The sequence below is a fragment of the Corvus brachyrhynchos genome, unplaced genomic scaffold, assembly GCF_000691975.1.
Source record: "Corvus brachyrhynchos isolate BGI_N302 unplaced genomic scaffold, ASM69197v1 scaffold720, whole genome shotgun sequence".
NCBI lineage: Eukaryota > Metazoa > Chordata > Aves > Passeriformes > Corvidae > Corvus > Corvus brachyrhynchos.
The window spans coordinates 681,110-694,171 of NW_008235978.1; the positions used below are offsets into that span (position 1 = coordinate 681,110).

Here is a 13,062-nt window from a genome sequence, read left to right on the forward strand (position 1 = left end):
GCAGCTGACGAGGACTCCTGCTCTTCCTCCGCTGCGCTGTCGCCCTCCTCATCGCCGCGGTCCATGGCCTCAGGCTCGGGCTGCGCCCCCGGCAAGTGCGTGTGCAGCAGCTGCGGCCTGGAGATCGTGGACAAGTACCTGCTCAAGGTAAGGGTGCCCGACCTGGAGCCCCCTTCGTCTGGCGACTCTCCCTACCTTCGGCGTCGGAGGGCGGCCCGCTTAGGGAGAGCCTGCCCGAGCCACCGGCAGTGCCCGGAGAGCCTCGGGGAACCGGGCCCGCCGACATCCCTCCGGGTCGCCGCATCGCTACGGCTCAGCCCTCCCCTCCCCGGACGACGCGGAGCTGCCGCGGACACGGGAGTGCGGAGTCCCAGCGCGCTTGTTCGCGGTGTTCGGGCCAGAGAGGGAACCCTAGCTGCTGTCGGTGTTTCGGGTGACGCTACTGGCGCTGCGCTGCGTGTTCCTGACACGCTGGGAGAAGCGGGGAAAGAATTGGGAACGGGCGGTCCCGACCGCGGTGACTCCCGCGCGCTCTCGGTCAGACGGCGGCGCGACCTGCATTATACTGAAGTAGGTCTGGGGGGAAGGTTGTGAATCTCAAAGCCAAAAGTGCCTCTTTAGAAATGTGGAAATAAATTACTCCTGCAAAAAGTGGTCAACTAATATATTTGAAGGAAACGAGCTGCGTGCATGCGGAGCAGCTTTCTTGTCTTAGCAATCAGGACCGAGCAAGATAATTTAAAAACAAACACAACTAAGTAGCTTTAAACATGAAATGTTACTGCAGGGGGGAAAGGAGGGAGCTTATTCGCCTTTTTCATTATAGCCGTTAAAATTATTCTGGGTCAGACTTTTGCCGTCTTTTCTCTCATAAGTGAGAGTAACAATTATGGCAGAAGTCGGTTGATTCCATCACCCTTAAACAAAATTGTGGTATACTTGCGAAGGATGGTGGGTGACACCCCTGGAAGCATATCTGTGGTGTTATTAGATCGTCCACTTAGGTCTTGGTTGAGGTGGAGAGGTCCAAGGAAAATGTCTGCGGGGGCTAGTGTTCACTTAAAATGGGGTCGGTGCAGGAGCTGCCACGGATCCCTGGTCCGGGTGACCCCGTCCCCCTTGCAGTAGCCTAGGCTGGCACAGAACGGGCGGGTGGACAAAGAACAGAGCTGACTTGAACTCTGTTTCAGTTCTCTGAACTCTCGTGACGTTTTGGCAGCTCATTTACCGTTTACTGATCACTGCTGTCTCCTGTCTGAACAACCAGGATAACGGGACTCGGAGCAAAAGACCTCTAAATTATTTAGCCTTGAGTTTAAATTAGCTGTTACTGCTTCTTGTGTAGGCAGAGAGGAATCGATGCTGGTATGCTACTGTCCAGCAGCAGCAGAGCTTCCAACTTTCAGCCCTGTCAACCGACAAGTAGGAATACGGACAAATTACATCAAATGGACTATTATGGAAGCTGCTGGTGTCCCGCTCTTTGGAAGAACGTTGGTTTCTGAAGAAGAGGCAGTGGGCTCTGAGCGGCTGGGATGTCAGCTCACGTTGTGCAGAGCTGCGTGGGCTTCTCTTGCCTGTGCCGGGGCTTGGTGTGGACCTGGGGAGGCCCAGGGAGTCTTGGCACGGCAGGACCGGTTGCGGGGCAGGCTCAGTCTGGCTCAGCGCTGCCCCTCTGCTCTGTGGCTCTTCTGAGAGATGGCTGGGAGGGTGAGTTTGGTAACAGCTATCAACTGCAATCAACAGTTTCATATATTGTGGTGTAAACTTGTCAGCATATGGGAAGGTAGCTGCCAACAAGGATGAGGGTTAGGAAAGCATTGGGCAAACTGCAATGTTACAGCCTGAAGAATGACTGAAACGGGTGATTCCAGCGTGAGTGTTGGGGTCCATGCCTTGCTTTCACTGTGGTTTGTTTGGCTATGCTCTGATGAAAGGCATATCCTGGATTACCTCAAATCTGCTTTGCCTTAGGTAATATATCGGCTGTTTGGTATGAGATGAGAAATTGGCTCAGTGGAAAAAAAAAAAAATCTAAACTTAATCATTATTTGGTTTACAAAATTCCTCCTCTACAGCATGGGATTATCCAGGGGATCATTACTTAATTTTTGTGGTCACTGGGAGTCTTGGATTGTCAAACGGTTTACTTAGGTGATGCGCAATGTCTGCACAATTAAGAGTTCATTTTATAAGAAAGCAAAAATTAAAATAATTGCTCTCATTTTATTTATTTTGTATGCCCCAAAATGACATGTAAGTTTTCAAAAGTGCTGATTTCTGCTGAGTTCCATGACTACATTTAGTTTTGCTATGGGCATTTGAAAGAAATATCGAATTTGCTATTAAAACACCTGCTGCTGTTTTGAAACTCAGATGCCATTCACTAATTTTGCTTTAACAGAAACGTGGCAAATGGAGGTGTGATTAATGGTGCATTTCTATTTGACAGACTTTTTTTTCTGCCTTCAATACTCATGTTTTAAAATTTTAAATAACTTTGCAATGTTTGGGGGTTTTTTAGGCAGGAATTTATGCAGACTAGGGAAAAGACGTGTAAGTTAGCTACCTTCCCAAGGTCACATAAGGCCAAAACTTGCTCTTTAACGCTGTGAGAACAGAACTGGACACAAGTATCTGCATGGAACTTGTATCTCTTGCTTCTTCTCCTACTGCTTTTAATTACAAACCCATGAAAGCTTATTCTGAAGACATGCATCAAATTAGTTAACCTTCAATATGAATGCAGTTCTAAAACATTTTGCACTCAAGATAACTTTTTCTGTGAATCAGGATGCATAAAACTTTTGGCCTGGTCTGGAATAAAACAGGGTTTGTAAATATAAAATGTAATATTGGTAGTACAAGCATTGAGGGGTATTTTTTGTTGGGTTTTTGCAGGTAAATGACCTCTGCTGGCATGTGCGCTGCCTCTCATGCAGCGTTTGCAGAACGTCCCTGGGAAGGCACACCAGCTGCTACATCAAAGATAAAGATATATTCTGCAAACTTGATTATTTCAGGTATATTATCCAGGAATATAATTTATCAGATAACTTGTTATATTTGCTTGTTACTTTTCACTTCAGCCATAACTGAAATTCACTTGACTGTCTTTCTTTTTCATTTGCTAGGTTTATTTTCAGCAGTTTAAAGTTTTTCTTGAGGAGGGACTTGGGGAACCCTAAGTCTGTGTAATGTGACTGCCTGCTAAGTCTCCCCTCTGCCCTTCCCCTGTTGTGCATAGCTGCTGTATTTATACCATCACTGACTTGTGTATGCACCGAGGGAGAAAAAAGTCAGAGTCCCTGTCACAGTATTGTTGTAAAGCTATTGTATGTGCAAAGAATCATCCTTGGGTAATGCTGGCTGAAAATGCAATGCAAATTGAGATTATCTGTTTGGAGTAGCGCTTTACTGGTGTGGGGCTTAAGGCATCACAAGGAGCTGCAAAATCAACCCAGAATAAACCCCATGTTATTTAAAAGAAGGTTTCAACAGTTATACTTTTCTGTCATCAATTTGATTTAGAATGTAATTTTTCAAGATTACAGGCTAATCTTGCAAGAAAGAATATTATTTGTTTTGGCAATGTAGTACTCAGGATGCAAAGCCTTTGATCCAGAAAGCAGCAAAAATTGTTGCTGTTAATTTTGATGTGATTGCTAATACTTCTCTAGTTTGATTGCTAGACCAAACTTTCTGGGCTTCTCAGCTGTGCAGTGAATAGATTGCATCAGACTTGACTAGTTGGATGCAGAGTGGGAGGAGGCACGCTGAGTGCTGTAAACTTCTGGAAAAACGAAATCTTGTGTGACTTGAAAAAAATTAGGGTCTGCAAAGATTTTCAGGACAAATTCTTATCTAAATAATCAACATATTTTGGTGGCTAGTCTCCTCTTCAAAGAGAATTTTTCTACTGTAATAATGTAAATACTTGCAGATTTTTTAGTTTATTTAAAAATCATAATGTGATGCAAATTGAGGAAATAACTATGAAGATACAGGTTTCCCCTCCTTCTGCTGAAGATGCTCAAAGATTAGTGAAGGGAGATGTAGCTAAATATAATAGTTCAGACTACCACTAGAGCAATGTGAAACGCATTTGAATAATTGGAAGAATTTTGAACAGCCTACTGTTTCCATCTTTCAGCTTTTAAGAGTAAGTATCTTTATAAAAGGAATGATGAGGAGCTATGAATTCATGTAGCAGTTAAAATGCTTCCGTTTTGCTCTTTGCGTTATGAAAATACTAACCTCTGTATTCCAGTAGTGTCTTGCCTTAAGCTATCAGACACAAACTTGCTGACACTTTTTGCGATGCAAACGCAGTCATGCCGTGGGTCTCTGCTGCGCTGCCACAACACGGTCACCTCTAATCCTGCCGGCGCTTCGCTTTGCCCGAGCCGGTGTCTAACTTCGCCTCCTGGTTGCCGTTCTCATTGCAGGCGGTACGGCACTCGCTGCTCCCGCTGCGGGCGGCACATCCATTCCACCGACTGGGTCCGGCGGGCGAAAGGGAACGTGTACCACTTGGCGTGCTTTGCATGCTTCTCCTGCAAAAGACAGCTTTCAACTGGAGAGGAGTTCGCTTTGGTTGAGGAGAAAGTCCTTTGTAGAGTACATTACGACTGCATGTTGGATAATCTGAAAAGAGAAGTTGAAAATGGTAACATACTGCTTTTGTTAAGAACTATGTTTGTGGTTCAGATTTAATTAAATTGTTGGGGTTTACTTCATTTTCCTTACTAAGAGATAATTGACTGATTTTACTAAGACTGGAAGCACAGGTTCTTGAATTAAAAGAATGTGAAATTATTTCATGTTTTGGGGGCAGTTTTGGTGTGGTTTTTTGTTTGGTTTGTTTTTTGGTGTTTGTTTTTTTGTTGCTGTTGTTGGGGTTTTTTGTTGTTTTTGTTTTGGTTTTAGTCTGTATAACTTGTTTTGTATCCTAAGGAAAAGAAAGCAATAGCATATATTGTTGATGAAATATCATGCTAGATTTATTTCTTTCCTCACTTGCAAGGGAGTTGTTTAGGGCATAATGTGTTATGGTGCTGGATCAATTTAACTTTTAATAGAATATGGCTTTTATAAGCTGAAATTCTGCTGACCCAGTGCTGTTGGTTATTGTTGGAGAACAATCTGACTTAAAACATCATTGTGAATGTTTAAAAGGCAGCGTTGTTTTCTTTTTAATGTTTCAGGTAATGGCATTAGTGTGGAAGGAGCATTACTAACAGAACAAGATGTTAATCATCCAAAACCAGCAAAAAGAGCTCGGACCAGCTTCACAGCAGATCAACTCCAGGTAGAGACAGTGCTACAAACTTGTGTAGCTCAGGTTTATGCAGAATATGGGTGCTGAACCAATAGAAAATTTTAAGCATATGGGGAAAAGAAAAGCTTGAGTGGTTTAAACTATTTAATAAACTATCAAGACACAGCATGTTTCTGGAATTGTTTGTTAGTTTCAGCAGTTTAATATGAAATAGTACTCTTCAAGCTCTTTATTTCCCTGGGGGCAAATGGTAATTCTGCAGAGTGGAAACAAAAAGGTGGTTCTATTTTGATTGCTTGATGAAATCTATTTAATCAGCCATTTATATCACTAAACATAATAAAGACAAAATATTTTTCAGATTATGTAATGTGAAAAGTTGTACTAAAGATGGGTACTGTATGTGATTTGAAGACATGAATAGGATGGAAGCTGGAATTGTTGTAATGCCTGCATCTCCCCTGCTTTCTAGGCTTCTTGTCCTTTTGTTGCCTTGACAAGAGTTAACTCCTATTCAGATAGTCCAGAGCTATTTCAAACCATTTAAGTTAGCTTTTTAGGGAAAAACATTAGGATAGGGCCAGCTTCCAACGAAAGAGGTGATGGTGAGACAAGATTTAGAGGTTTTAACCTGTAGTGAGAAGGAAGCTGTGACTTTCTACCTAATCCCAGCTGCACATCCTTGCCTTTGGTTTAACAGGTCTTTGCATTTCTGGTCACAGCATGAGTTCTGTTTCGTTGGCCTGTCCTCTTATTCATGGTGAAAGCAGTTGAGAAACTCATGTTGAGGTGTAATAATGTATGAGGTGTTAAAGTAGTGCTATATAAAAGGGCATGGGGTCATTCAAAGCTTGGGTTCCTACTATAGTCATGACTGGAGACAGAAGGTGCTGTTAACACAAAACAAGCATGTTAGCAATAATCCAGCCAGGTGCAGAAGGGCAAGGGCTCTGAACATTGAGCTTGAACTTCTGCAAAAGGGAAGTTTTTTCCCCAGCAGTAGCTGAGGAAGGGAGGTGGGACCAGCCAATAGGATGGGAACTGTATTCAGGGCTTCTTCCCAGCTCCTGTCATTGAAACTTCCATGTTCCCTTCTTCTCCTGTTTAAAGTAGATTGTAACATACTTCAGCAGGTGTTTGAGATCTTATGGCCTCTTGTTATTTAATGATACTTTCTATCTGCTTGTTGCACCTCTATACCTATCCTTGAGGCTGCTGTAAGACTTTACTTCCAACAAGAGAAACACTGTAGGGATAAGTGGACTGTCAGAGTGGCAGCATGCAATTATGCGCTGCACAAAGTACTTGTACAAAAGAATGTCCACATTTTTTTTATGTTTTAGTTCTGTAGCACCTTCCAGGACCTAAAGGGGGCTCCCAGTCATCTGGAGAGGCAGTTTGGACAAGGGCCTGGAGTGACAGGACAAGGGGGAATGGCTTCCCATTGACAGAGGGCAGGATTAGATTGGATATTGAGAAGAAATTCTTCCCTTTGAGGCCAGTGAGGCCCTGGCACACTTCCCAGGCAAGCTGTGGATGCCCCATCCCTGGAAATGTCCAAGGTCAGGTTGAATGGAGCTTGGAGCCACCTGGTCTAGTAGAAGGTCTCCCTGCTCATGGCATAGGGTTGGAACAAGGTGAGCTTTCAAGGGCCCTTCCAACCCAAACCACTCTGTGATTCTATGAAAAATCACAAAAGTAAATAGTTTCTGAATGTGGAATGAATAGTAGTCTGAATCTTGAAAGATGAAGCCAGGCAAAATTTGCTGGGTCAAATTAAGGGTCAAAAATCCAAAAATGAGAAACTAATGGTGTGAAATTGCTGAAGATACCCTGCAGAAATCCACAAAACCTTACTTTCATAAACAGGGCAAATCCTTGAAGCATTTGAAAGTCTTCAGGATGCAGGCCAAATTGACATCTACTTCCTCAAAAAAAAAGGTGTAATTTATATCCTCATGACAAGTGTTGACTTCAATTTTCTGTAAAAAGATGAGTAACCAAACCATCGAAAAGGACAGCCAAGGTGAAGCCTCTGTTTCTTGGGTTGGTTAAAGGCAAAGTTGGTTAAAGTCTTCCTAGTTCCTGCATCCTCCATGGAGATGAAAAGAAGATCAATTACTCCATATAACACTGACAAGTTCAGAGTGGTGGATTATGGCTCATGCCTTCCTTATGTTGTGGTCTGCTGCTATAGCTGTTTATTGAGCATATTTGAGTTGCTTTGCAGTGAATTTTCTCCTACGGTTCTTTTAAAGCAATCTTAAAGAGCACCTCTTCCAGTTTTCACTACTGCTGAGCAGAATCCATTTTTTTCATTCCTGGTAAATGTCACAGCTCAGTTAAGCATAGCAGGGGGCTTGTGCTTTGGCTTTGGGGGATTTAAAACAATTTTTTAAAATGTATTGGGGACCCTCTAGATACCAGTGATTACAAAAAAACCCAGTTTCCTGAAGAGAGACAAGGAGTAGTACCATAGTCTGAGAAGACTGTCAAATGTGGCTTTCCACACAAATGCTTCTGCAATCTCATATCTTGCTTTTTCAGGTTATGCAAGCACAGTTTGCTCAGGACAACAATCCAGATGCACAAACACTTCAGAAACTGGCAGAAAGAACAGGCTTGAGCAGGCGTGTTATACAGGTAACAGTGTGATGTTACTTGACTCACAAAGTCTGGTACTCATCCATTGGAAATGCTCAATCACAATTTTCTCTGAGGTTATTCTAACATGGAAAAAGATTTAATCTGTTTTAACTTCAGACAAAAGGAATGTTCAGGAATAGGTCTAGAACGAGCATGGTAATTTGGAAAACTTGCTGTATTCCTCTTGCACTTGGTGTGGGGGATTAAGTCTTCTAAGAAGAAACTTCTCAGCCTAAATAGTATAGAAATTGGCACTATGCCAGTTATTCCAAATATGTATTTCTGTTTGTAGTAGTCTGTTCTTAAGACCTGCATCTTTTTGAAAGTGTCTTGTGGTATGACACATTAGGAGCAAGTGAATATCTAGTCATTTGTTCTAGAGAGCAGAGTTCAAATAAATGCCCATGTCAGCGAGAAATGAAACACAAACTTGCAATCTTTGCTTGAAGATGTCTCTCAGAAAACATATGAATGCTTTTTTATATGTAAATGTGATTTTTAAAATATAATATAAATTATATGTTAATATAAATAAATTCTGAGTTGCCTTGGCTCATTCTAACCTGGAAGACTGACAGAGTGTTTCTATAGAAATGAGGTATTTCACTGCTGGAATCAATCCTTAAAAAAAAAATCTTGCCTGCTTTTCCACGTGAAAAGGCAAGTGGGTATCCTATGAAAAACATAGCTTTGCTGTCAGTAGGGATCAGGCAGGGAGAAGACTGTGTCTGGGATGTGGTGAGGGGTGCATTCCAAGCAGAGCAGGGCTGCTGGTGATGTTGCTTGGCCTGGGGGGCCACCGGCCCCGGGAGATGCCTAGCCCCTTGCTGTGCCTGTCCCTGTCCTTGGTGGGCTGCTGGGTACTGAAAAAGTGTTCCTGACTTGACCACACTTGTAGGCTTAGAATGGATATTTCTCCATTTGGACTGTCAGCACTGTGTCAAAGGCCCAATTAACTATGTGAACTCAGCTTAAGATAAGCTCCAAGGTTGTTGTTGTCGTTGTGCTAATATTGAATGCAATCTATCAATGTGATGATGTTTCCCTCCTTTTCAGGTGTGGTTTCAGAATTGCAGAGCACGCCATAAGAAACATGTAAGTCCTAATCATTCATCTACTGCTCCTGTCACAGCAGTTCAGTCCTCCAGGTTGTCTCCACCCATGTTAGAAGAAATGGCGTATTCTGCCTATGTACCCCAGGATGGGACTATGCTCACTGCTCTGCACAGCTATGTGGATGGTAGGTATAACAGCTTTGCTGGTTTTGTCCGAGTAAAATCATTATCAGCTGTAGCAAGAACAGTTTACCAAGTACTGATTAAAGAAACCTAATGGATTTATAATTTCTAGTAGTCTCTATAGGATATATTAATACTGTACTTGCTATCTACACCTCATTAAGGTGTATAGCCCTTCACTGTAATAGCATGGCTGAAGATCTGAGTATGAAGACAACCATTTGTGCTTCTTGCAGACTATTAAAACAAGAAATTAAGTACATATTTAAACATCTACTTCACATATTTTAATAATACATAATCTAATGAAAACTGTTTGCCACCTGCTCCCTGGCTTTTATCCCATGGGCTGTGTGAGTATGCTCAATACAGCAAATTCTCTGAGAGCTTCAGCTTCCCTCACAGTAACACACAATGGGAGAGAGGGGGAGAGGAGAGCGTGGTGGTCAAAGATTTTTTCAGTCATTGTTTGTCTTATGAACCAGCAAGTCAACAACTTTGTCTCCTATTTGTGATTAGGAGGAACTGTGAAGGTTTTGGGAGAACCAGGCTGAGCCGCATGTGTGGCCTGAGCTTGTTTTCCTCCAGAGCAGAGGTGTTAAGGTGGGCTGTGGGTGGAGGAGTGGAGATGCTGGGCTAGGAAGAACAGAACATGCTGCAGGGTTGGGACAGTGAACTGTCATTATGCAGTGGGATTTACTGATTTATAATCTTTTGCTACTTTCAATGAAGTTGACTGGTAAATGTTTCTGTTTTTGTAGCTCATTCACCTACAGCTCTTGGACTTCAGTCTTTGCTACCCCATTCAATGACACAACTGCCACTAAGTCACACCTAATTCCTTTTCATTAGAGATCTAAACTATTAAAGATGTAACCTTAAGTCATAGTGTATTGAAAATATCATTGGAAAGATACTAATGTTAACTTTTTATTTAACACCCAAAGCATTTTCAAGATAACTTTTGCTGCCCAGGTATGTATGTCTATTTAGCCTGCAAGACACTTTTATGGATTCTGCATAAGTAACTATTACATTGTTTACAAGCCTTATTAAACACCTTTTTGTACTGTCTGGAAGTAGTCCATGCTAGTTATGTGTGTGTGTTAATTTATTTGTCATCAAAAGAGCACTTTGCCTAGAAGAAAGGACTGACAATTGTGCAAAATGTTTACAATTCTTTGTGAAATTGTAGTTTATCATTAGTTTGTATCTGTAAGTTATTGCTAAAAGTATTACCTGTATTTGAGTTGTATACAGCCTATATGTTAAAGCTTATTTCTGTGAGTTTACAAAAATAAATTTTGGTTGCAAATATTTTCAAAAAGAACTGAATAAAGTTTCTGCTGTAGCATGCCAAGCAAAAATGTTGCTGTGTCTATGGCTGAACTGTGATCATTTGTCAAGTGCTTAACTTGAATCTTCAATTTTAAGAGAAAGTCCCTGATATACTGAGAAACATTACACTGAAGTCCTTCAGGAGGGCTGACACCCATTTCAATTGATAGTAAAAATCATTTCATGGACTTGGATGGGTCTTGAAACACTCCAAATATGTGCTATACAAGTGGGTACATGCAAAGCAGTGCTGCTTCTGAGGGTGCACACCTCGAGGGGAGGGAAATTGGGGATGTGTAGGACAGATTTTAAACTGTGACTTGCCAAGTGGAGAACCTAAAGTCACATCTGCTTTAATATTTTGAATCTTTCTTATTTCAGCTTTTGTTTTCTTCTGTGTTTTTATCTCATGATTTTGTTAAGCAGAGCAATAAATAAGATGCAATACTTAAACAGCCTGCTTTTGAAAAGTAAAATCTAGTTTGGCATTTTAACTGACCTGTATCAAACTGCATATAAACAATGAGTGGAATTCAATCAAATGCGCTACAGTCTACTGTGTTTAGAGTGGTTAATGTGCTAAGATTTACTTATAGAGCATGTTTTGATACACTGATTTGATGAACAAAGGTTACTATAAATTCAACTGATTTTTGTCTTCACAGACTAGTTTCCTGCAATGATTTAAGATAGATCTCCTCTGCTCAAATAAATTTTATTTGCATCAGAAGAAAACCATACTTTGGAAGGAGTGTGTGTGTCCACATCCCTTTTTTTTCTCTCCCAACTATGCATTAGTGTCTACTCTGTGAAATTCCTTAATGGTACTGGTCAAACCATTTCCATTTGGAAAAGGTAGTGTTCTCTGTTGACGACTTTTGCAAGCAGAACTTTGATGGCAAGCTCTGAATTAATATAAGTTCCGTAAGTTAAATGCTGGCACTGTTTTAAGTGCTGCTCATAGATGTCTGAAGTAATCTGAATTGCAAAAGCAATCTCCTTGCACTGGCACAGTGGTTTGTCAAGGCTTTTATTATCATCCTGCCTTTTTGTTTTTTCTTCACAAAACACTCAAGATGGGGGCTGTAGTGGAACTTGACTGACTTTACATTTTATTTGAGCGTACATAACTTCTAAGTGAAATGCCCTGGGTAGAATACTGAATTCCAGATGCTGTTATCAGTACCTAAGGTAGCTCCATATATCTGCATGCTACCAAACTGCATGTGTAGCAGCAGACACACTAGTTTTTGTTAATTTGTCTGATATGCTGAAGTTTTACCAGTTAAATGCTAAATAATGTTAATGTAGATGTTAACATAACTTGGTAATTTAAAATGTAACTTGGCTTGCACTGAGTCCCTTTAAGGAAAAGTACTTACTCGCTCGAATTTGAAGAACTGAGTAGCTTCAGGTTGCCTGAAACAAAAGCAAGTTTAAGCTTATTTATGCAACACCTCTTTCTGTTCAGCTCCCAAGTCAGAACAGGATTAAAGTACATGGGGAGCAATTTTCCTATTCCCCTATGAAAATAGGAAGCAGAAGGATTCATTTTTTGCCACTGTCGAGTGCATGAGCAGATGTTTGTGAGCGTGGCTGAAAAAATGCAGAGTTGAAAATCGGAAACTCCAGCAGAGAATCTGGGCTTTGAGTCTTCCTTTGCCAATGCCAGAGCTGTCTGCAGCTGGTGTGTTGGGCTGACAGAGCCTATGGAAAACTGAGGATAGTTTTAGTCAGCTGGGCTCAACTGAAGCTGCTGCTGTAGCTTGACTTTGAATGCTTTTTTGACAAGCCTCAATGTTTGTCTTTCTCTCCTGGTTGTGCACTGGCTTCATTTGTGACTTCACTGCTGAGCTCTTCAGCCCTGTAGCCATCTGCTCTGCCTCCTGCTGTATAAAAGAGTAGCTCAGATAATGTCGTGATGAGCAATTCATGGGCTCTCTTTGCAGAAGGAGAGTGCAGCTATAGCAGGAACATGTATGCTGAGTCCACACCTTTTAGATGGCATAGATTCAATTTAGAATTGCAAATTTGTATTAAATTTATGTACGAAATAATCTGCTCTTAACATCTCACACAACCCATCTTGAACAGAGAGCAACATAGAACTTTGCTGTGTGAATGCTTTCACAGAGCATTGTATTCGCAATATATTTGCTCTGATCCCAAAGCATTTAGCCTACAAGGTAGGACTTGCTAATAGTTTCAATGTGACATACATGAAGATACCTAAAATGGAACTGATGGTTACTGACTTTCACACCTTTTCCCTTTCCTTCCCTAACCTGTCCAACTAAGGCAATTTTCATGTATTACTTTCTGTTGGCTAAGTAAACTGCAAAGTAAAATTCAAAATTTATTATACTTAACCTGATAAGAGGAGGGAGAAATATGGAAGAAAAATATCCTCCTGGTACAAACTTCCCAGAATCTCTAAGGGATATCTTCTTATTAGAAGTTGGTAGTATTTTAGGTTGCAGAGTAACAAAATGGTCTACTGCTAGGGTATATTTGAAGGTCTTTCAGAAAGATTTCAAACTCTGCAATTAAATAAAATAT

General features: G+C 41.3%; 1 protein-coding gene across 1 annotated transcript in view; it reads left to right on the top strand.

The window, feature by feature from the left end:
* The window catches only part of LHX8 (LIM homeobox 8), a 55,687-nt gene extending 44,444 nt beyond the window's left edge, over window positions 1-11,243 (top strand). Inside the window, exons 2-8 of the mRNA XM_008630577.2 lie at window positions 5-147; window positions 2,902-3,023; window positions 4,449-4,669; window positions 5,208-5,311; window positions 7,829-7,924; window positions 8,984-9,167; window positions 9,927-11,243. Of these exons, the coding sequence (XP_008628799.2) occupies window positions 5-147; window positions 2,902-3,023; window positions 4,449-4,669; window positions 5,208-5,311; window positions 7,829-7,924; window positions 8,984-9,167; window positions 9,927-10,003 (947 nt within the window). The 3' untranslated portion in view covers window positions 10,004-11,243. The remainder of the gene's footprint in view (window positions 1-4; window positions 148-2,901; window positions 3,024-4,448; window positions 4,670-5,207; window positions 5,312-7,828; window positions 7,925-8,983; window positions 9,168-9,926) is intronic.
* Window positions 11,244-13,062: the final 1,819 nt, after the last annotated feature.